The sequence below is a fragment of the Myotis lucifugus genome, unplaced genomic scaffold (genome assembly GCF_000147115.1).
Source record: "Myotis lucifugus unplaced genomic scaffold, Myoluc2.0 scaffold_9, whole genome shotgun sequence".
Lineage (NCBI taxonomy): Eukaryota > Metazoa > Chordata > Mammalia > Chiroptera > Vespertilionidae > Myotis > Myotis lucifugus.
The window spans coordinates 16,032,983-16,057,734 of NW_005871057.1; the positions used below are offsets into that span (position 1 = coordinate 16,032,983).

At 40.5% G+C, this 24,752-nt stretch overlaps 1 protein-coding gene across 2 annotated transcripts in view; it reads left to right on the forward strand.

The window, feature by feature from the left end:
- The first annotated feature begins 453 nt into the window (after window positions 1–453).
- CRADD (CASP2 and RIPK1 domain containing adaptor with death domain) overlaps window positions 454–24,752 on the forward strand; it is a 166,331-nt gene continuing 142,032 nt past the window's right edge. Inside the window, exons 1-3 of one of the 2 annotated variants that reach the window (XM_014451489.2) lie at window positions 454–587; window positions 1,052–1,205; window positions 2,005–2,308. In XM_014451489.2, the coding sequence (XP_014306975.1) occupies window positions 1,191–1,205; window positions 2,005–2,308 (319 nt within the window). In that variant the 5' untranslated portion in view covers window positions 454–587; window positions 1,052–1,190. The remainder of the gene's footprint in view (window positions 588–1,051; window positions 1,206–2,004; window positions 2,309–24,752) is intronic. The other variant, XM_006084032.3, reaches the window with a different exon arrangement.

Sequence of the window (24,752 nt, forward strand, 5' to 3'; positions counted from 1 at the left end):
CTGATTATTGCACTGAATCCGGATTGATTGACTTGTAAATGCTTTATGGGCAGGAACCCTGTGATATAAAGAAATGACCTTGCATTTTATCTGGAGGGAAACAGATGATAAATAAATGATTAAGTGTAAGTTTAAGTAAGATGTTTGAGTGCTACAGATAAAGTTGGTAAAGGGGGTGGGAGTGCAGGAGATGGATGTTGCAATTTTAAATAGAGTGGTCTTGGAGAGCCTTGGGGATAAAATGACTTATGAGACCTGACTATTCAATCGTGTGCAAGGCCGAAGAGTAGTTACTGTGCTAAAAACGCAATTATCCAATCACAGTATTTTGTTCTTAGATAACCCCTCTAAGCGGCTGTTATTTACCCACAGCAAACATGGCGGAAGAGACTTCACCCCGACACTTGAGCCCACAATAAAGATGGCTGCAGCACTTCCTGTGTTTGCCCTCAACAAAGATGGCGACCGCACTTCCTGGTCCCGGTTTTCGCCTTCAGTAAAGATGGTGCTTATGGTACAGGTTCCCTGACAGTCTGGATTCCGGTGGCAGTTTTATTTATTTATTTTTAAGATACGTGTTCGCAGACGTAAGTAGCAGGAAACCAGGAGGCCGTATCCCTCTTTTCTCCAGGGCCCGCGCCCCGCGCCTGCGGCCCGGGGCCTCCCCGCCCCGCGGCGACCCGAGCCAGGCCGGTTAGGGTGGCGATGGGGGTGCCTGGGGTCCCGCTCTGAAGGTTGTTCCAAGTCCTCTCTTTTTAGCGGCTCCGGTGGCCCCGAAAAATCTCTCGAAGCCCCCTTGTTCGTGATGCCCCAGGGCGTCAGCTGCCGAGACGGGGACAGAAAGACATTCCTCCCGGCGCAGCCGGAAGCGCACGCCCCCTCACCTGCCCCGACTCGGGTCGGCCGGTTCCCTTCTGTGGTGTCCGCGCCACAGACACCACACCCCGCGGCTCTCTGTGCGGTGGTCTTGGCAACATGCCTTCAAACCGCGCGTGGCTGCGGACCAGGACTGGCCTGTGGACATGTTTTTTTTTTTTTTTTTTTTTTACAGAAAAAGAAATCCCCTTGAATGTCCCCTGCACGTGTGGTCCTGGCAGGGTCGCGAGGGCGACTCTGATGAAGCATTCAAGGGAAGGGATGGAATCTCTGACTACATACACGTTTTGCAGTAGACGGGACACAAACCTTACATGTTTTTCTTGAAGGTGATGGTGCATAAGCCTTTTCTCCTAGGGCCTAGGCAGTGGTTCTCAACCTTTTGGCCCTTTAAATACAGTTCCTCATGTTGTGACCCAACCATAAAATTATTTTCATTGCTACTTCATAACTGTAATGTTGCTACTGTTAGGAATCATAATGTAAATATCTGATATGCAGGATGGTCTTGGGCGACCCCTGTGAAAGGGTTGTTCGACCGCCAAAGGGGTCTCGACCCACAGGTTGAGAACCGCTGCCTGGGGTAAGAGATCCTTCAGCTTACGGTACCTGCTGGTCCCCAGCCCATGGCTGATCAGGTCCTGCCAACGCCGGTACCTGCTGGTCCCCAGCCCATGGCTGATCAGGCCAAAGGGCAGCTGCAGCGCACGGGCAGTTCCTGCAGTGGCGGGGCAGCTCTGCAGAAGGCAATGTTAGAACAGAACCACTGTTTCTTCTCCGCGATGTTGAATGAGACGTCGCTCTGTAATACTCGAATAAAAGTTGCTTTTTAAGCAGGGTCTCTGGCCCACTTTTTTCCAAATCTCATAATAGATGGAGGAATTGACCCCCTTGTGTGGGAAGCAAGAACAGAACAGATGATGTATGCTCAGTGTAGCTCATTATGTTCAGAAACACTTGAAATGAACGAGGTGAATTAATTAGCACAGCCCCGTGCTCAGCACCGTGGTCTGGCACTCTGCTAGGGTTGAATGGATGTCCATTTCCTTAAGGAGCTTATATTGCAGGGCGGTAGCTTTCAGGGTGCATCACGCCTGTCACCTGAACTTCAGTTTTGTCTCTCCCCAGGGGGAAATGGAGCCTAGAGACAAGCAAGTGCTTCGCTCCCTTCGCCTGGAACTGAGTGCAGAGGTTCTGGTGGAGGGACTGGTTCTTCAGTATCTTTACCAGGAAGGGGTCTTGACGGAAAACCACGTTCAAGAAATCAAAGCTCAAACCACAGGCCTCCGGAAAACAATGCTGCTGCTGGATATCCTACCTTCCAGAGGTCCTAAAGCATTTGATGCATTCCTCGATTCCCTGCAGGAATTTCCTTGGGTCAGGGAGAAGCTGGAGAAGGCAAGAGAAGAAGCCATAACCGAGCTGCCTGCAGGTAGGCCTCAACAAGATAATTTCAGACCAGCTCCCAAATTGTTGAACTATGGCCTTTGGATTTGAAGTTGAGGTTTTAGGCTAGGAGGGGATCGATCAGCAGCTCCCGAAAGTGGGTAAGGAGTTTGGACTGAAGACATGGCGTGACAAAGATGGGTTGAAGAGGTGGCATTAGGAAGCGCTGGGAAGGAAGGAAGAATGAACCATGATTGAGAGGGTGACAAGGGAGCTCAGAGAATATATTTAGAAATGCTTCCAGGGAAACTTGGCAAATCACTTGGGAGACATGTTCTCATCGGAGAGCCAGGCCATATCTCGGCCCTTGGCATCAGGAGCCATGTGGAAAGTGCAGACGGGAGAGCAGCGCGAGGCCTCCTGATAACTGCTTCATGGGGTGCCAGCGCTGCCTGCTGGAAAAGGTCAGATTCCTGAAGGGGGAGGCAGCCTCTAGGAAGGCATGCCCTGCACCTGCTCTCTGGCCTGGCCTACATGGCCAGAAGGGATTGTTTGGAAGGCTGGCTTAATTTATGTTTAAAGGTTATTGATTTAAAGTCATCCTTTTTAGTTTTGTTCAGACACCCAGAGTATTAACTTGTAAGGGGAGTAGTTAGTACAGGGTCTCATTTTGTTTTTTAAGCAAGTTGGGAGCTATGGAAAATAGAAATAGTCCTAGTGCCATTTATCTGGCTTTTAGCAGGAAGATGTGATATGAAATACTTGTTCTTCTTAACAGCTCCCATGATTTATGCTGTTTACAAAAATTGAGGAGCAGAGAACTGAACTGCCAAAAAAAAAATTAATTAAAAGTTGACTTGTAAATTTTTAACAGTTAGGAAATCAACATTCTCTGGAGTTTTCAATAGTAGTAATAGTCAGAATTTCTCCAAGTCAGTGGTCCCTAGCCTTTGTTATTATTGTTTTTAAAATACCAGTATATCTGGCTAAAAAGCAAACACCAGTAATAAAAGACCACTTTTATTGTTTTTGCCTTGTGGACCTCATATTTTGAATGATTTTTCCAGACCACATTTAGTAAATACTCATGATTAATTTTTCTATTTTTATTAATGCCATATGTCTGAATATCTGATCATCATGAGATGACCAGTTAACTTGGGAAGGCCTAGTAAAATCCCAGTGTAAAAAAAAATATTTTCATTTCCTTGCATGACCAAATTACAGGCAAATGTATATTTTATGCTTTTTGAAGTACTGAAAATAGCTGGCCTTTAAAGACCACAGGAATCCTCAAATTGGATTGTCTTTACCAAATTAAATACTTTAGGTGCAAAGCCTAATTAAAGTATCTAAGGCATTTCTACCACTGTATTGAGAGCAGAATAAATAATATAGAATTGGGGAGATGTTAAAAAAATATTAGGGTATCCAGTGTCTTTTCCTGGTATTTGACGTAGAGGTTCCTCTTGGCAACACATAGTTGAAAACAACAAAACAGGCAAACTGAAAGTCTGTTCCAACCAAAATATTTACTTTAATTTTCTAATCGTTTTGGGTGATGTAAATAGTACTGTTGTATATTTTTAATAGAGGTATGACCTCATTGTCATTTCTTCAGATTCATTCAGAGAACAAGAAAAAAATTAAGATTTTTAAAAAACAAATGGTGAAAGTTACAAAGAAGTTGAGGGAAAAGCAGTTTTGTGTGTGTGTGTGTGTGTGTGTGTGTGTGTTTAAGTAAACAGAAGGAAACAGTGTAGAGTGGGAAAAATCTAGTGTGTCTGTGTTGAAGTTTAGAAAAATAATGTTAGTTTGTGTAATTATGTGGAAGTGGTCAAATGTGATGATAGGTTGACTACTGCACAAATTAAGTACTCTTGTTTTCTTGTTGAGTCACACTACTATTGAAAAAATATTCTGAAGAGAGTTTGATTTACATATGCCTCTATCTACTGCCTACAGTGACAATTACATAAACTCACTTTCTAAATAATTATTGTTAATTATTCAACATTTTAAATAAGATTACAAAATATAAATAAGGTATGGAGAATAATGGTGCAGTGAACATCCTTATCCCCATCACTGTTAAAAAAGCCCCTACTCACTGATAAACCCTGAATTTGGAGTTTATAATTTTCTTTTTCACTTTATAGGTTTCCATTTCATAGTCACTTTAAAAATCCATATACATTATAGAAAATTCACTATGCCATAATTTTATATGTATATGTAAGGGATGGAGGAAATGATATTACTTTAAAGGAGTTGTTAGTTAACAACCTCCTCTTTTTGAGACCTTTAACTTTGTGTTTAAATGAATTAATTTGATGGCAGTATTTTAGTTCTAAAATTAAATTGGGACTTAATTGAAATTTTTTTTTCAGTCTTAGAAAAAAATTAAAGTGCTTTCAATTTAACGTCCCTATAAAAATGTGAATGATCCCAGAGGCCTATTTCCCAGGACCTCAGTGTTTCTTCAGTGTTGTAACAAATTTTAATAAGCTTTAAAATAGTCCATTTAAATTTTTGTAAAGGCATTTTGAATTTTGAAGAACTAGGCTGCAGGAAAATGTGGTGCTTGTATATGTATGTATATACATCAACCTCTTCTGACCTTTTATAATAATTTTGGTTGTAATTATTAACTAATTTGTATAGAAAAGAATGGTTTTCTCCTTGGCCAAGAGGTGAGTCTTTCTCCAACAATGAGCTGATTTTATTTTATTAAAAAGTTTTCTTTTATGGTCTTCTCAGAGATTCTTGGTTTCCCCTTTATTAGTTGAATTTTGAGCTGCCTCAGAGGCCTTATTTGGTGATCCTACTTAGTTCTTTTTATTTATGTTCTGGAATTAAACCTTTGATTCTCTTAGAATCTGCCTAGATGACTGGTCTCCCTATCTCTGTTAATAAAACTCTAAGATGTTAATAGAAAATTGATTTTGTGTTTTTCTCACCCTATAAGGACTCATGTATTTTAAAAGAGGAATTCTGGCAGTAAAATGACGTAATCCAGCTTGGCACCATGGCAGGAACACTTGACAGTGTGTCCCTTTCTGGCCAGTAGACACTAGATCAGCTGAAAGTCATCTCTGGGCACCTGTCAGGTCATTTAGGAGATGAGTATAATGCTGAATTTGGGTGAAGGCAGCGTGGGCCTGCCTGTCTGCCTTCCCACTACTCATGGGCTCTGTCTACACTGCAGCCTCTCTCCAGTGCCTGAGCTAATCTGGATCTACAGAGGAGGTTTATGGGCAGCCCCAGTCTCACTTGTTGGTAGGTCAGCCTAAGTGATGATAGGAGTGACTTCTGGGCCCCAGGGCTTCCTGTTCCATTGTGTTGGCCCTGGCTGTGGGACTGGGTTTCTGTCATGATTCTCATGTAACTGTCAGCCTGGCAACCCTGCCTTTACCCTGTTTTCCTTTAGGTTTGGGAGTTATTTTCCTCCTCTCTAAGCTAGATTCCTGCTTCAGATTCTCTTATCCACTGGCAAGGATATCTTGGAACACAGCTCTGTGCCTCCTATGTTAGCATCAGATGCCTCAGTTCTTTAGCCTGCTGGAGTGGCTGTCCTGGGGTGACATTTGCTTCAACCTTGCCTGAGCTTGAGCTGGTCCTTGCCATGAACCCTGTGCCCCAGACTCCTTGGCTGCCCTCACTGGAACAAGATGCAGGGCTGGCCTGTTTTTCTTCTACTTACCATCTCCAGGCTCAGCCTGTCCCTTTTGGAGCTGACGTTGCCTGATCATGTATACATAGCTACATTGGTCACTGTCTTGAGATGCACTCTGGCTCTCACATATATACTTGGATGCATCTGAAGTTACTGAGCAATAATGGCAAAAATTTTAGGCATTGTTATAGGTTTATTAGATTTCTAGCCTGGGATTTTCCAGTCATACCATGTCTTGACCATACTCTGCATAAGTTCAGTGTTGATCTCAGTTTATCTAGCTTGTGGTCTATCTAAGTACTTCTGTAGCTGAGTAGAGTTTACTTCATAGCATTGTGTGTACTAGAGGGGGAATGATGGGAGAACATCCACAGCAGGACCCCTTCTTGTGGTAAGGGCAGAGTCGACAGATTTCTGTGTATCCTCGGCATGATTATCATATCTTCCTGAGGACCAGTGTGGTGCCAGGTACTAGGTAAAAAAGACACATGAAGGACCTCCGGATCAACCAAGGGGATTCATTTGTTCGTTCGGCAAATAATGAGTATTGACCATGTGCCAGACATTAGGTGCTAGGGATATTATAATAAACAAAGCCCCTACTCTTATGAGCTCACTATACTCTACAGTTCAATGGGGACAGAGAGCAAGCAGATGAATAAATAATACAGTCATGTGCCACTTAACAACCTTTTGGTCAATGGCTGATTGCATTTACGATGGTGGTTTCATAAGCTTATGAAGGAGCTGAAAAATTCCTATTGCCAGTGTTGTCATAGCTGTCATAATGTCATACAGCAACACATTACTCAGGTGTTGGTGGTGATGCTGGTGTCAACCTACTGCTGCCTGTTCTATAAAAGGATAGCACATATAATTATGTACAGTATATAACACGTGATAATAAATATGTTACTGTACTTTTCTCATTCTTTTAGCATGTAATCTTTCTACTAATTAAAAAAATTGTGCTGTACAATAGTATGCTGTGTCACGCTGTCAGCAGGTTCATGCACCTCATGTTTACCACATCTCTTGATTGCATAATTTTCTCTTGTACTTGATTAAATCTCATGTTGTTTGTACAATAACACGCTGTACAGGTTTGTAGCCTGGGAGAAATAGGCTGTACTATATAGCCAACGTGTGTAGTAAGATATGCCATCTAGGTTTGTGTAAGTGCACTCTATGATGTTCATGAAATGACAAAACCACCACAACCCATTTCTCAGAATATATCCCATCATTAAACAGCACATGACTGTACATCAGGTGATGATAGTGCTGTGAAGTAAAACAGTATGTGTGTGGTAAGGAAGGCCTTAGCATATTATTAGGCGAGGTCAGAGCAAGCCTTTCTGATGAGGGGATGTTCAGCAGAGACCTAAATTCTGCCACAGAGTAGATACAGGAGGAAGAGCAGTTCAGATAGTGGGAGCCCCAGGTGACTGTGTGGCAGGAGCCCAGGCTCATCTGGGATAAGAACCTTCCTCCTGGAGGTGAATCACAGCACATGTCAGCATCAGTGCAGTTGCAACCATTTGTTGTTGTGTTTCCCAAAATGTAAGATGCGCGCAGAGCCATGATCTTGGTAGCTTTTAAAATGATTTTCGATGATAAGTGGAATGGGATTGAATCACATGGTGAGAAATTCATTTTCTTTTTCAATACTGATAGCCAGGTGAAAGCCTCTGTTTGGTACAAGTATTTCTGAAACATCTCACTTGATACCTGCCAGCTTTCTTTTTAATAGAAAAAAAGGTCCTCATGCTTAAAGCCTTCTTTGGACAGCAATATTTAGCTCAAACTTAATTGTTTTGCTTTTTTTTCTTATATCCATTTAACATTTTTCTTCCATTTGTGACAAGTAAAACTGTTTTCTATTTATGAAGTTCCTTTAAAAAACACATTGCTTTGCCCTGGCTGGTTTGGCTCAGATTGTTGAGCATCAGCCCGTGCATCTAACGGTCTTGTGTTTGATTCCTGGTCAGGGCACTTACCCAGGTTGGGGATTTGTTCCCTGGTCGGAGTGTGTATGGGAGGCAACTTATCGATGTTTCTCTATCTTTTCCCTCTCCCCTGGTTTCTCTTTCTCTTTCTCTCTCTTTTTCTCTCTCTCTCATCAAAGAAACCTACTAAAGAAACCCACGTTACTTTTACTTAAGTTAAAATGACTCAACATAAAGAAAAATACTAAGAAAATAATAATGGTATGAGATTATGGCCTAAAACATAAAGCTGCTTTTCATCTATTTTCTCACTTAATAAGAGCGACTGGAGTTTGGGGCAGGAACCATTGCCTGGATGGCATAGTTGGGGGAGGAAGACTCTAGCTCTAGCTCAGATAGAAGAGATGGCCATATTCAAGGGTGTTTTTTTTGTTGTTGTTGTTTTTTGTTGTTTTTTTTTTTTTTACTGTTTTGCTCATTCAGTTTATGTATAGTGGCTGGGAACTGGTTAAATTAATTAGTAGAATTGCCAGAATGACTTAATTTTAGGCTGCCTAAACTGTAAACACATTAATTTGCTAGTGTAACAAAGTCAGCAAGATGAAGACATATCCTGGTATTCCAGACTTTTAGACTGGGAGGGACTTACAGTTCGTCTAAGTTTTCTGAGAAAACCAAGTCCTAGGGAGATAAAGTCAACACTTAGCCACGATCACATAGCTACTTATTTGTTGCCAGCACTGGAATCCAGGCCTCCGGATTCTTGATTTACGACCTTTTCTGCTGTGCAATCTTGGCTCCCCACTGGGTTTGAAATGGAATTGTATATGCTGTAGTGTTAATAGTGGAAATTAGCTTTGTAAAAAATTGTGCTAATGGTTTGATTTACTTTTAAGAAGAAAAATTTCAAGGGCTTTTAGAGGTATTTTAGAATAAGATTTTACTAAAGTATTTTATTTTAATTAATGCTAATTTTAATTATTTAAAAGAAAATTTTGATAGTTCAGTACTGCATTTCATCAAAAGATTTCCTGCCCCCTCTCCCTCTCCCCCCTCCAAGGCTGACATAAAGGAAGAATTTTATTGAGTATTTACGGGACTGTTGAAATAATGCATCTGTTGGCAGCTAATTGCAGCTCTTTCTAGGAATAGCAAACCATGTGACAGTTCTCTCCCCAGCAGGGATATATCCATCTCACTTTAAAAAGTGAATTTATTGTTCTTTTCTCTTAGAAATTATCACTGTGACTTTTTTCTCTCTCCTGTGGCTGTATGGGTCATTTGGCTACATCAGTCACCTTACTGACCATAAGAGGTTGATTTAGCTTCAACTTTGGCTTTTAAAAAACTGCTGATCCCCAGACTTTACCAAGGTCAATTCATGCCAAAATCTGTGGAGGTGGGGTATGGGCAGTGGTATTAAAGATACACACACACACTCTCACATGCACATATACCCATGCACATGCACAAATGCCCTAATAGGTTATTTTACAGGAAAGCCAGGTTTGAGCATCTTGTTTTTGGACCCGCTGATTAGGTGCATGGCTTCTTTCTCCTTATTGCTCCCTAAGTATGGACCTCCCAAAGCTGTACACTTACTTGAAGAGCTGTTCTTGGTTTTGCAGGGGAGGAGGTGGAAGGGTGGTAGGAATGGAGATGTGGAAGGATGTAGAGTTTTGTTTTAAATCTATAATCACTGATGTTTCTAATTCTCTGAATATCTTGAACATTGTTGCTTAAAAATATTCCAGAATCTTAGACCCCATACAGGTGTCACTCTAACATCAACCTTAAAATGCGTTAGAGCTCTAGGGGAATACATTCATACATAGAACGAATTTGATCAGAGGGTTTTTTATTAGCTGGTGAATTTGGATTTGGGGAATTATTTTCATCATTTCTTCGCAATGTTTGGAAATTAAAAACCATCCACAATACTCTGTGCTCTGTAGATCAAGCTATGTCCAAATGGAGACAGAAACTGCCAGTGGAGAATGAGTTGGATGCTGCTCTCAGATACAAAGTGAGCTGAAGAAGGCTCGAGGACGGATGAGAGACAAATGGCCCGAGGGGAAGGCCAGCAGGGAAGACTAGGACCGGCTTAGTCCCTCTGTCTGTGGGTTGGTCAGACAATCTGTTTGTAATTAAAAATGAATTTTAGTATTTCCTGTGTCTCACAAAGAACCTCAAATAATATCAGTAAAATACTTACTCTGTGTCAGGCACTGTTCCAGGCCCTTGGCATTTATTAATTTATGTAATCCTGACAGTTACCCTTATTGCATAGATAAGAAGATGGAGGTACAAAGTTGTTAAGTCATTTGCTCAAGGTCATAAATGTGGAATCCAGGCACTTAAATGTCAAAGCCTGATAATTCATAGCCTATAAAAACAAATTCTCAAAATTAGTTTTTCTTTTCTTCCTAATTCTGATTACTTGTGGCTGCACCAGAGCCCAACATTTATCAGCCCCATGCCCTCTCCTACTCCAGTCTCTCCGAGACGCACAGCACTAGGGGCTTTTCTGTCTTTCTCTTTCCTGCTTATTGTCAGAAGACTAATTCCTGGTTGGTACCTCTCTCTTCCCCATCTTACTTTATCTGTTTTTTTTTGTTTTTGTTTTTTTGCTGGAAAGGTCTAATGTGAGGCCATATGGGGTCGAGGAGCAGAGCCCCCAGGTTGCTCCCATCCCATCTTGATACCTTGAGAGTAAAAAAAGGCTAAATTTTCTTGGCTGTGATCAGGAGACACATGGTGTCGGCTCTCCTGATACTGTGAGTCGGGTTCCACTTTTACAGCTCTTAAATCCTGCTATCAACAGTTCCAATAACCAGCTTTTCTGGTGGTGCAGCCTGAGTTTAATCATACACTTTGCAAGGTAGCTTTCTCTTTTTTTATGGGTGCAGTTCAGACTTGCAGGCTGTTGTTATAGCTAGCTGCAGGAATGTTTGCTTTTGCTTAATTTTAATAGGCAGCTGTGTTTATACTTGTTCTTTAGTTTGAGCAGCATATGATTCTTTGGAGGACTTTCGCCCCCAGAGAAAAAAAAGAGTACTGTACTTTTCCAAACAGTAAATTTTAATTGAGAAGGAAATATAACCTCTAGAAGTTTGGGGCAGGTTTTAGTTTTAGGCTTTATTTTTTGTTAATGTTATAAAAGAAATCTTAACTCCTTATAAGAAGTGCCAAGTTGACAATTCCTGGAAATGTTCATGTTCTATTTATTCTCAGCACCATAGCAGAGAGGCTGGTGACGCTGTTACCAAAATAATATCGCTGAGCTGTAATAAGTGGCACACAGGAGGCTTGACGTTTTATACTTAAATAGAAGGCTTTAATAACATCTCTCAGTTCCACCATTTGTGCATAAGGTATATGGGTGCTGACTGGTAATGGTGAAGACGTTACAGAGAATTCCAGAGCAAGCAGACCACATCTGCTGGGACTTGTCCTGTTGTTAGAACTGCAGAAGGCTAGAGCTGGAGCGATCTGAGAGCCCCCAGTCTACAGATAGGAAAATAAGGAATGTAAGTCAGTCTGCTAGCATGTATATGGGCTCTTTGGTTCAAGTGTAGACTTCTTTTTTAGAAAAATATATTTTTATTGATTTCAGAGAGGAAGGGAGAGGGAGAGAGAGATGTAAACATCAATGATGAGAGAGAATCATTGATTGGCTGCCTTCTGCATGCCCCCCACTGGGGATGGAGCCTGCAACCTAGGCATGTGCCCTTGATGGAATTGAACCCGGGACCCTTCAGTCCGCAGGCCCACACTATATCCACTGAGCCAAACCAGCTGGGCAAGTGTAGACTTCTTGATAACATAAGCAAATATAGGGATTTTTCCACTGTGTACTGGGTAGATCACAACTTTAAAGAATTCCTAAAGTTCTAGGACTGGGGAAGGAACAGTTCCAAAAGGAAGAGGTGAAAGCTGACTAAAAGATGTCCGCTGTACTCTGCACTCCCATTCTTTTTATATTGATCAGGTTCCACACTTGCAGGCCTGAAAAGGAATGACAGCTCTTTAAGGAAGGAGAATGTTGGGATATTAAAACACACACACACACACCAAAGAAGATAAGAAATGTTTTCTAAGAAATGGGATTAGACAAAATAGAGATTTTGAATGAGATTGATATGGCAGTTTTTGTTTATTGAATCTTTAAATATGTATCTCTTTTCATTTCTTTTCATTTTTTTAAAATTAAATCTTTATTGTTCAGATTATTATAGTTGTTCCTCTTTTTCCCCCAATAGCTCCCATCCACCCAGTTCCCACCCCACCCTCCGCCCCCGCCTCGTTCTCATCCATAGGTGCACGATTTTTGTCCAGTCTCTTCCCGCATCCCCCACACCCCTCCCCCCGCCCCCCGCAAGAATAGAAAGTCCACTCCCTTTCTATGCCCCTGATTCTATTATAATCACCAGTTTATTCTGATCATCAGATTATTTATTCACTTGATTTTTAGATTCACTTGTTGATGGATGTGTATTTGTTGTTCATAATTTGTATCTTTACCTTTTTCTTCTTCCTCTTCTTAAAAGATACCTTTCAGCATTTCATATAATACTGGTTTAGTGGTAATGAACTCCTTTAGCTTTTCCTTATCTGTGAAGCTCTTTATCTGACCTTCAAATCTGAATGATAGCTTTCCTGGATAAAGTAATCTTGGTTGAAGGTTCTTGGTATTCATCACTTTGAATATTTCTTGCCACTCCCTTCTGGCCTGCAAAGTTTCTGTTGAGAAATCAGCTGACAGTGGTATGGGTACTCCCTTGTAGGTAATTGACTGTCTTTCTCTTGCTGCTTTTAAGATTCTCTCTTTGTCTTTTGCTCTTGACATTTTAATTATGATGTGTCTTGGTGTGGTCCTCTTTGGATTCCTTTTGTTTGGGGTTCTCTGCGCTTCCTGGACTTGTAAGTCTATTTCTTTCACCAGGTAGGGGAAGTTTTCTGTCATGAATTCTTCAAATAGGTTTTCAATATCCTGCTCTCTCTCTTCTGTTACCCCTATAATTCGGATGTTGGTACGCTTGAAGCTGTCCCAGAGACTCCTTAGACTATCTTCGTATTTTTGGATTCTTTTTTCATTTTGCTTTTCCGGTTGGGTGTTTTTTGCTTCTTCATATTTCAAATCTTTGATTTGATTCTTGGGATCCTCTAGTCTGCTGTTGGAACTCTGTATAATATTCTTTATTTCAGTCAGTGTATGCTTAATTTCTAGTTGGTCCTTTATCACAACATCGAGGGTCTCACTAGATTTCTTGAGGGTCTCATTAAGTTTATCAGCAGTTTCTAGAAAATTCTTGAAAAACCTTAAAAGTGTGGTTTTGAACTCTATATCCAGTAGTTTGCTTTCCTCCATTTCTGTCATTTGTGTCCTGTTTCTTTGTCGCCGCATTTTTTATGCTTCCCTGTGTTGATAGAGTGGCTTTCTGTGCTAGGTGTCCTATAGGGCCCAGTGGCTCAGCCTCCCCAATTACCTGAGGTGGACACTCTTGGTGCACCCCTTTGTGGGCTTTGTGCACAGTCTTGTTGTAGTTAAGCCTTGATTGTTGTAGGTAACACTGGGAGGGATTGACCTCCAGGCCAATTGGCTGTGAGAATCAGCTGTGTCTGCAGTGGAAGAACTTCTGTGCTGGAGACACCCCTCCGGGGCAAGACTTGCTTCAATGGGGCTGTGGTGCTCACTGAGTCTGCCCCTTGAGTGTGTCCTTTATGGATCCGAGGAGCTGCAATCTGGATGGTCCCACTCTGACCACAGGGCACACTGGCTCCTGGATCTCAAAGGAGGTGCTAATCTAGCCTCTGCCTGAGGCTATCCAGCAGAAGCCAGCTGTAATGCAATGCAAGTTGCCCTGGGGCCTTGGGCCAGCTGCAGTTTGTTAGGTAATTATCAGATTGCAAAGGGCCAGACCTTTAATATGCAAAAGCCTCTGTGCATGGCTTGGGCGGGGCAGGATCCCAGGGGATCAACAGGGCGAGCGAGCAGTTATGGCTTCTCTTAGTCCTGCCCTCAGAGGCCCTGCTTCTCAGTGTCCCGGCAATTGCTGCAAGCACCCCGGAGAGAAAGCTGCCCTTGAGTTCTGACTGATGCCATACAGTCCAGTTTCTCCCGTATGAATCTGGGTCCCCAGAGACTCGCCTGGAACTGGAGCTCAGAGCTTGAGACTCCCTCCCGATTGAAAAAGACAACTGTGTCCTCAGCCACCAGCCCTCTCGGCATGCGCCTCTGTACCTCTGTATTTTACTTCCGCACCGCACCTCCTCTGAGTCTTGGTATGCTTTTCTCTTTCCTTCTAGTTGTAGAATTTCCACTTAGCCAGCCTTCCTGTGTTTCTGGATGATGTCCGTTCCGTCTTTTAGTTGTATTTTTGAAGTGGTTGTGCGAGGCAGCAATCTCCGGTGTTTACCTATGCTGCCATCTTGGTTTCTCCATTTCTTTTCATTTTTAATTGGCATTTGATAGTGCTATGGGCAAATGTGCTTTTTCAGGCTTCTCATATTTGTTGGAGCCCTTTTATTCCTTTATGTGCCAGACAGGATCCATCCAAGAGGCAAAAACCACACAATAATTTGGACAAGAAAAATTTAACATAATGAATTATTAACTAGCAAAAAGTTAACTGTGGTTAACTACTAAAGGGTAAATGAGGTCTCTAAGCAATATGGAAATAGCCATTGCAAGAAGCTGCTTTTTTTCTAGAGCTGAGGGAGAGTAAAGGATGGAAGCTCTAAGAGCTTGCAAGAGGCCCCTCCCCACCCCAAGCCCTCCTTGGAAATGAATTGACTGCCTCATTAATTTGTAGCCTGCCGGTGGCCAGTAATCTTGCCAGAGGGTATAGGGCAGTGGTTCTCAACCTTCCTAATGCCGCGACCCTTTAATACAGTTCCTCATGTTGTGGTGACTCCCAACCATAAAATTATTTTTGTTGCTACTTCATAACTGTAATTTTGCTACTGTTATGAATCGTAATGTAAATATCTGATATGCAGGATGTATTTAGGCGACCCCTGTGAAAGGGTCGTTCGACCCCCAAAGGGGTCTCAACCCACAGGTTGAGAACCGCTGGTATAGGGTGGAGCTGGTCTGTGAGAGCAGCCTACCTGGTTGAGAAACTTGGTAGGGAATGTAGGTGGACCTGAGCTGATCCTCAGAAAGCTTACTGCTGAGGGGCAGAGAGATTCCCTGGAGAATGAGCACCATGGAGTTTTCCTGATGCTGCTGGTTGTGACTGTCCCCTTTAGAGGGCATAACACATCCCAAACCAGAATGAAAAGCCCCTCCCTCTGCTATGACCTTGCAATGCCCCTCTATTGATGAAACTAACACTGAACCATCTGGCAAAAGAGAAATGTTTATAGAGTCTAGCCCCAGTATCACCAAGTAGAAGAAGAGGGTGAACTTAGAGCTGAGAAGTAATGCATTGCTAATTGGAGCACCTCATCTGTAAAATAGTGATAGTGCATAATTCTCAAAGTAGTTCTGGGAACCTCATTCATTCATTCATTCATTCATTTAGCCAACATTTATTGATTATCTACCATTTCTGGCTATTCTGCTATGGCTCTGAGATTATGGTTGTCATTGTCTATTGTTTGTCTCTGCAACTAGACTGTAATCTCCTCTAAGGCAGAGACGTTTTATCTCTGTACCTGCAGAATCTGTTTAGCATAGTGCTACATACATGTTAGTCTTCACATGTTTATTAAAGGAATGAAGGAATGACTATAAAGATAGTATAAGTACAGTCATACCCTCAATGAGTTTAAATTGTACTTGGGGAATGGTAGAGGTAAATAAATACAATACAATACAATACAATACAATACAATACAATACAATACAGTATTCTAGTTATCTTTTGTTGCATAACAAGCTACTCCAAAACTTAGTGGCTTTAAATAACAATCATTTATTTTAGTCATGAATGTGTAGTTTGGGCAGGGCTCAGAAAAGACAGCTCATTTCTGTTCTACCTGGTGTCAGTTGAGGTGGCTTACCTAACTGGAGCCTTAGGATCCATTTCCTAGATAGGTCACTCACGTTTGTGGTAAATTGGTGCTGCTTGTTGGTTGCTCTCCACCTGGGCCTTTCTGCTTGTGGCTGGGGTTTCCTCAAAGTATGAGGTTGAGTTTCAAGAGGCAGGAAGTGGAGGCTGCCAGTTCCTTAAGGTCTGGGCCCAGACAATGGCATCCTGCTAACTTTTGCTGTATTCTTTTGGTTAAGCTGTCCCAAGGTCCAGATTCAAAGAGAGGAAATAGAGTTCTCACATTTCCTTGAGAGGTGTGTCAAATCATTTTGGGGCCTTATAGCACTTATCAGATGCAGTGATTTAAAAAATATATTTTTTTATCATAAACGGGGAATTTGCTGTCATATACGAGAATGATGTAAATTAATGACAAATGTTTATTAGTTTAATAGAAAATGTTTTTTAAAAAGTGACATAGCTCTATTTTTCTGAATGTAAAAGCAACACATATTTATTGTTTTTTAAAAAAGGCTCTAGAAAGATATCAAGAAAATGGAAATCTCTCATAATTTTATTGCCCCCAGATAATCATGATTTAAAATAAATGAATAGTAAAATGCAATATTTGGGTTTTTACCATAGGAAATTTCATTTTTGAAGTTCCCTCTTTTTCAAACTCCACTCATTTTCAGAAAGTTATTATTTACTTGATACTAACACTTAAAGATTGAATTTCTTATGTGATGTCAAATAAAGACTAAAATTTAGATTATATGTATGTGTGATTTTATATATATATATATATATATATATATATATATATATATATATATATATAAAATATAAAAACAGTCATACCCTCAATGAGTTTAAATTGTACTTGGGGAAAGGTAGAGGTAAATACAATACAATACAATACAATACATTTTTATAAATATAGTCCATTTGGAAGGATATAAATTTATTTTAAAAAGGCACAGGTAGAGGCTTAATCGCCTACAGTCTAACTGCTTAGGAAAAATAATAAAGAGAAAAGATTCAGAGTCATATATATATATATATATATATATATATATATTTTTTTTTTTCTCCAGAGAGTAAAACTTCCTGAATCATCTTGAAGTAGTCTTTTCAAATTATTACCAAGGCTAGCTGCTATTTCCAAGACTAGTTGCTATTTCAGTTTGCAGAGGCTGGGGTGGGGAGCACTGGACTTAAATGACCTTCTCCAAATGATTCTTAAGGAACTATGAGGAATATTTTTCACTCAGCTGTTTTTTTTTCTTTTCTGTTTATCTTTCTATGAGTTTTCTATGAGTATTCTATTTCAAAGTGTTTCACTAGATATTACATAACCTGAGTTTTTTCAATGTCTCCTATTTAAATGCTTTTAAATATTACGACTCTGAATCTTTTCTCTTTATTATTTTTCCTAAGCAGTTAGACTGTAGGTGATTAAGCCTCTACCTGTGCCTTTTTAAAATAAATTTATATCCTTCCAAATGGACTATATTTATAAAAATGTAAGTGTTCTGGATAGTAGATTAGATTTCCCCCTCCCCCCTTGCAATTAGAAAGGCATTTCTAATGACCCTTTCACTTAATCAGAGTGTATTTCAAAGGAACTGTTAAAACCTTTGGTGGAATAATCATATCCCATCCTCCTCACTTCTTGTTACCAGGGTAGCTACCATAAACCACTATAGGAAGTAGGAGGAGGTGACAGATAAGTCACTGGAAAGAGCACAGTACCTGAAACTGCAAAACTTTGCTTCCTGCAAGCATTTATTTAATATTTACTATGTGCCAGTTAAACAGGGCAGAACTTAATAAGGTATGATCCCTACCTTCAAAGGTGCTCCAAATAAATGAGATGATACATGTGAAGTGCTTACAACAGAGTAAGGCATCTATTCAACATTCACTGAATGTTAGTTGTACTTATTATCATTTGATGTGACTGAAGAGTGTGACACAGAGAGGTATGTGAAAGGAACAGTGATGGCTCCACTTGGCCTGTGGGAAGACAGTATGGGTAAGGCTTTAAAGAGAATGTGTATATCTTTTGTTGAGTGTTGAAGGGTAAGTAGGAGTTCACTAGGAAGGCAAAAGGGGAAGGGCATTCTAAGCGAGGTAACAGAAGGTGCCAAGGCATGGAGGTGCTGTGAGCATGGTGGGGTGGGATGACAGCAGCTAAGGCTGGGGGATCCAGCCCAGGACTGCTCATGTGGGCCATGTAAAGGTCCAACAGGAAATGGAGCACAACTGATGAATTTTGAGAAAGGGAGTGACATGAACAGACTTGCATTTAGAAAGCTCACTATAGTGACATATGGATGGGAAGCTGGTGAAAATGAGGCAAGGAACCCAGTTAGAAGCTGTTGGAGTAATTCAGATGAAACATGGTGATGACAAGGCACTGACATTGAGGATAGAGAAAAGGGGAATGGGACTGAGAAAGATTTTGGAGGAAGAATTAGTATATGAGTTCTCAATGGGGGATATGGGCCCATAGGAGCCAAAATTGGTTCTGGGGAAGTGGTGTTAAAAAATCTTAGCTATTACAATTGTTTGTGGTCTTCCAAAGGGCTACAGAAAATAATCATATATGTTAAAGTTTTAAAATTTAATGGGAGGGATGCAATTATGGGAAAAATGTCCAAAAAGTCTTTTTAAGGGAGACAATATTGAAAATAAGGGTAAAAAGCATTGGGTTAAAAGTACTCATCACTTGACTGAGCTCTGGGCTGAGGGAGAAGGAGGATTCTAGGCTGATGCTCTGATTTCTGGTTTAGACAGCTATTCAAATTCACCAAACAGGATACACAGGGTGAATGGTTAGTGCATAGTTTATGCTGTTTATGAATTTAAGCTAATAATGACTCACATTAATTGAGCACTTATTTGAAGACAGGCCCTTTAAATGCTTTACATTTATCAATAGGGTGAAATAGATATTATTTTTGTTTCCATTTTTCAGATGAGAAAGCTGAGATCTAGCCTAGAGCCACATAGCATTTGCTTCAATGAAAATGCTCTGTAAGTCTTTGGAGATATGAGTGTAGACTAAGGTAGAAGTTCTGCTTCTACCTTTATCTTCTCAGGTGCATTATTTTGGGTTTGTTTTCTTTCTTTAAATTTTAATTTCTTCATTTACAAAACAAAGCTGCCTCTTGCTCATCTCCAAGAGTAGTTATTAAGGTTAAATGAGAGGATATGTGAGTGAATCTTTTAATACATAATGTGCTGTGTAAATGTAGGTAGTATTTTTAGCATTAGCTGCTACCCCCTATCAGCGGTTCTCAACCTGTGGGTCGCGAACAATGAAAATACATCCTGCATATCAGATATTTACATTACGATTCATAACAGTAGCAAAATTATAGTTATGAAGTAGCAACGAAAATAATTTTATGGTTGGGGGTCACCACAACATGAGGAACTGTATTAAAGGGTGGCGGCATTAGGAAGGTTGAGAACCACTGCCCTAGGTAGTCAATGAATGCCATTTTTCTCCCCTGCCTCTCCCCTCTGTTTTCAGATAGCTCCCAGAGGATGGGAAGGACAGCATGAAAGCCTCCCCATTATGCCCACCATTTTTGTTGCAACTATATGTGTGTCTTCTGACTCTTCCCCTCTCTTCAATCTCAGAAGATGACTCTGGCAATTTTTATTTCCTTGGGTTTTCATGAATGCCCTTCCATCTAAACAGTGATTTACTTCTCAAGCTGTGGTCATTTGACATCTACCCCTTATAGCTGTTTTTGCAGAAGTCATCAGTGACCTTTGTTTATATCCATGGACATTTTTCAGATTGCCACTCTCTCTTGCATTCTTGGTGTTGCCTCCTTCCTTGGTCATGTTTTCCTCTTGTCTCTCCATCTGCTATTTCTCTTATCTGCTAACCTTTTAAATACTTGTATTCTCCCAGGTTGGGTTAAATCCTTCTTATCCTCTCACTGGCACCATTCTCCTTGGGCAAAGCCCATCTGCACCCATGGCTTGATGACCACCTCATTGCTAACTGCCTCTAAATCTCTATCTTCAGCCCAACTAGATACCTTCACTCTGGTCCTCTGTACCTTAACTCAGCATGGCCAAAATAAAACACCTCATCTCTCAGATCCAACCTCCTCCTTCTCAATTTATTTTCTCCAGCTCAAGTAATATATTCCCCTACTCAAATAGTCAGAAGAAACATTCCCCCCCCCCTAAAGTCAAGTGTTTTTTGTTTTAAATAATGTAGCCCAGATATTGCCTCTTTCTTGAAGCTTTGCATGACCCCCCTAATAGCTGGCTGAAAAAATCCTCTGTTTCCAAAGCACCAAGAGCATATATCTGTTTATAGCACATCTATATTATGGTAGAATTTTGTCCTTCAGTAGACTATGAGTTTGTTTAGGGCAAGAACTTAATTTTTTATCCTTATATATTTAGAACTTAGCACATTGCCAGATACCTAGTGGGGCCAATAAATGTTGGTTGAATGAATGAATACGTGGTGACCTTATTTGCTCTCCTCACCTTTCTCTTAATCTCCAAGCACCTTAACTATTTATATTAGTTTGTTAGGTTACTATAATAAAATATAATAAAATAAATAAGACTGGGTGACTTACACCACAGCAATTTATTTTCTTACAGTTATGGAGGTTGGATATCAAGATCCAAGTGTCATTATGTTTGGTTTCTTCTGAGGCCTCCTTGGCTTGCAGATAGCCACCCTCCTGTTTTTTCACCTGGTCATCCCTCTGCATGTGAGTATCTCTGGTGTCTCTTCATGTGTCCTAATCTCCTTTTATGACGACACCAATCAGATTGGGTTAGGGCTACCCTCATGGCCTCATTTTAACTTATTTACTGCTTTAAAGACCCCCATCTCCAAATACATTCACATTCCAAGGTGGGTTAGGGCTTCAGCATAGGAATTTTGGGGAGGCACAATTCAGCCCATTACACTGTTATCATTAATTTTTAAAAATTTTATCTTATTTTTCAGTTTTTCCTGGTTAGCCAGCAGTTAATAACTCCTTAGTTCTTAACTTTCCATGAAAGTGATTTTTTTTGGTATTTCTTACAGGTTGCTATTTAGTGTTTGTTGAACACCAGCCATTAGTCATTCATACTTAAAAATTTGTTCTGGTCTCTGTTTAAGGCAATTTCTAACTTGTCTGTCTGGTTATTAATTCATTTTATCAGCATTATTAGTAACTGTTATAATAATGAAATTTCACATGGGAAGGTGTTTCTTGCCTTTCTTATTGCTGAATATTCTAGTTGTGGAAGTACAGGTTAGTTATAGGAGTGGGTACAGCAAACTGAACCCTAGAAACCCAGCTCTGTCCAGGGCCAAATAATTTTAAAGAGGTGATTAAATTCTAAGACTAAAGATTGGCCCCATTTGAGCTGATATTTCCAGGAACATTGCACAAAACAAAATGAAAATCACCCTCTCCAGCATGCTCATACCCCAACAGACTTCTAACTCCAGAACTGTACTTTGCTAAGAGAATAATTTTGTGCACATAGTAGCCTTGATTCTTAGATTCTGGGCTTCCCCAAGAATCTGCGTTTTTGGTTTATTTTACATCCAGTCCCCTGAACTATTGCCCCATTTACTTCCCACAAATGCCTTAGAGACTTGTCCCCCCCCCCCTTTTTTTTTACTGTTACCCCCATCCCCAACTTTCATCTCTTTTTGCTTGGGTTTCTCCTTTCTCAGGCTCTACTTTTCTTAATATCTCATGGACATTCCTTATTCCTTTTTTTAATTTACCTTCTTCTTTCTTCTACAATAGCCTTCTCTTTTCAGAAACAAATGGAATGATTTCTAAGTTATTTTGACTATTTTTCTCGCCACTTTGCCATCTTGCTTTTCGTGTAAAGCAGAGGTCAATTCCTTATGGGTGGAATCCAGTCCAATACCTGTTTTCATAGGGCCTGTGAGTTAAAAATGTTTTATTTTTCATTTTTAAAGGGTTGAAACAAAAACAAAATGAAAGAAGAATAATATTTCATGACGTGGAAATTATATGAAATTCAGATTTCAGCGTCTGTAAATAAAGTTTTATTGGAATACAGTTGTACTTATTTGTTTACATGTTTTCTATGGCTGCTTTCACACTATACCAGCAGAGTTGAGACCTTGTGTCCTACAGAACCTAAAAAATATTTACTGTGTGGCCTTTTACAGAGAAAGTCTGGCCACTCAAGAGTGAGAAAGGCTGGAAAATAGCTTTGCCTGACAGGACTCAGCTTTGTTTACCTTTCTTTTCTTGGTGCTTAACAGAGTGCTAGATTAAACCTAATGCTGAGTTCTAAAATTGTTTTTAGAGTCAAAACTGGAGAAGCCTTTCTTCAGGGCAGACTTTTCCTGTGAAAGAATGTTATTATCTTTGCCATTTCTTTTGAATTTAATTTTGCCAGAAGAGGTTTATCATACCAGGGCCATCGAACCTTTTCTTTCATTTCTAATATTGTGCATAAGAGAGAAAGATTAGGTAAACCAAACAGACGAATTTCCTTTGTACTCGGCATACTCACAGGAGGATTTAATTACAGTTTCCTCATGGTTTAGTCTCAAGATTTTTAAGTATTGGGGCAATGAGATAATGTTAGCATTTGAGTACTAACCACAAAAAAAGTTAAGCAAGGTTTGTAGTCATGAGCATTTGCTTTTTTTTCCCATTCCATTAGATATTTTGTGTATTTTTATGCCTGCCCCCCACCCTCCAGCCAATCTTGTCTTTGTTTTTTTATCTTCTTTGAAGGAAATAATTTATCATTGAAACACAAACCTGACAGGTAATGCCAAGCAAGGGTAAGAATTTCTTCCCATTCCCCAAGATAGCCATTGTGCTCTTTCTCTCTGTTATTCAGAAGTGTGACTATATTGGGTTTCTTAATTCCCTCAGGCATTTGTTAATAATACCTTTTGAGTGTTCACCAAGTGCTGTGGCCTCTAAAAGGCATCAAAAGGATTACATCAGAAATAGAAGGTAGAGCCCTTGTCTTTCAAGGAGTTTGTAATCTAAATGGCAGGAGAGGGTGGCATGCATGTGAATTTCTGAACATTTAACAACAGGCTATAAGAATTATCAGTGAATGGAGTTCCACCATAGCATGCAGCATGAGGATTGATAATGGGAAGGTGGGTAAAGTAGAGCATGCTCCTAGGGTGACTGAGTTTTTGAGGCAGGCAATCCTTGATTACTAGGGAAGAGGTTAGTCCAGACAGAGCAGATGCTGAGTACTTCCTCCTAGATATCTTCCCAGGATGCCTTGCTAGAATGTTAAACCTATTATGGAAAATGGAATGAGTTTTTTCTCCTAAATTCAGGCCTCTTTTTGTCTTCAGTATTCTCATCAATGTCATTTTGTTTCCTGAATTATGCACCTGTCTTTTACAAATTCAGTTCTTGAATGAGTGAGTTTTATGAGGGGAAGGACAACAAATAGGTTGTTTGGATCAAATGAATTCTTGTGTTGAGAGAGAGAGAGAGAGAGAGAGAGAGAGAGAGAGAGAGAGAGAGAGAGAGGTAAGAGAGAGGAAATGAGTTGATAGATGATCTTGATGTCTAGGCATTGGATTTGGGCTTGATAGTTAGGGGAAGGAGTCTTGGTGTGAGGAAACTGGCCTAGGGAGAAAGAAAAATACCACTCTAACTCCCACCTTCCAGGGCTGACTTCATTAACTGCCCCACCAGATTTCTCCAGTTTTTTGTTGAGATAGAGACTTTCATTCCACTTCTTATCTTAACTAAGAAAAGCCATCCTGAATATCACCTAAGAGAATCTTATATCTTAGGTGATATTTGACTGTGTCTCTGCATGGCATGAAGATGCTCAACTCTGCAGTTTCCCTTGTGAGAGGGAAGTATCTCAGCCTTTTCAGGGTCTTCCTGCCTCCAGACTTCTTAGTGCTTTGTTTACATTGTCCTGATGTTAGCAGCAATGTTGGACCTCGGTGTAGCAACCTCGGTTCTTGAGTTTAGCAAAGAAAGAATTCAGACCTAAGAACTCTAGCACAAGAGGAAGTTTATTTAGCATGACATTCAAAGAGAAAATTCAAGGGAGCTGCTCAGAGAGCTGCTTTGGTTTTCTAGAAAGAAAGTCATAGAGGCAGAAGAAGTGAGCCAGTTGGGCTGGGTGGACTCAAGAAACAAGGAATAGAGGCTTACGAAGGGTTCTTAGAGCTTGGGAGAAAAAAAGCAAAGATATACGCCTGAAGAAGGAAGGTGTGGGTGTGCACTGGGTCCTTTGTCTTAATGGTTTTTATGTTTTCTAAAGGGGGGAATTTTAGGGGAGGTCTATAGGGAGGATGTCAATAGAATATTCATCAGTTTTCCAAGTGTGTCCTTTAATATGCTGATTCATCAAAATGGGTCAGGGTGGTGGTCTCTACTGATTGGTCAGTGCTAGGATCATTGGTCATTGCATCTGGTCCTGATGCCATCCATTGCCTTGCTTCATTTTATCTTGTTGATTTTCTACGCCTGGAGCTAAAATACAACTGAGGCCTAGATGTTATCTCTAGTATGACCAAAACTCTGTTTCTGTGGTCAATAGACCTGAGGCTTTGTTCCTAAGATTATTTGATGCTGATCAGAACCTCATTGTCCTGAGGGCTCAATGCTTAAGGGAGTGGTCCTGCAAGGGAGAAGGAGGCAGGTGGTTCAGGGTGCTAGATGAGGCCGGTTTGAATTAGCTGCCTATCTCAGTTTCCCCATTCCACTTGCCAAGGAATTTTCCTGGCTTCTTACTATTCTTACTGCCTTACCACCACGCTGAATCTGTATCTCTCTTTTCTTCTCTACACTCTAAAAAACAAAGAAGCAAACCTCAAATCCCACAACACTTTTACCCAGAACTTGGCAGATTAAA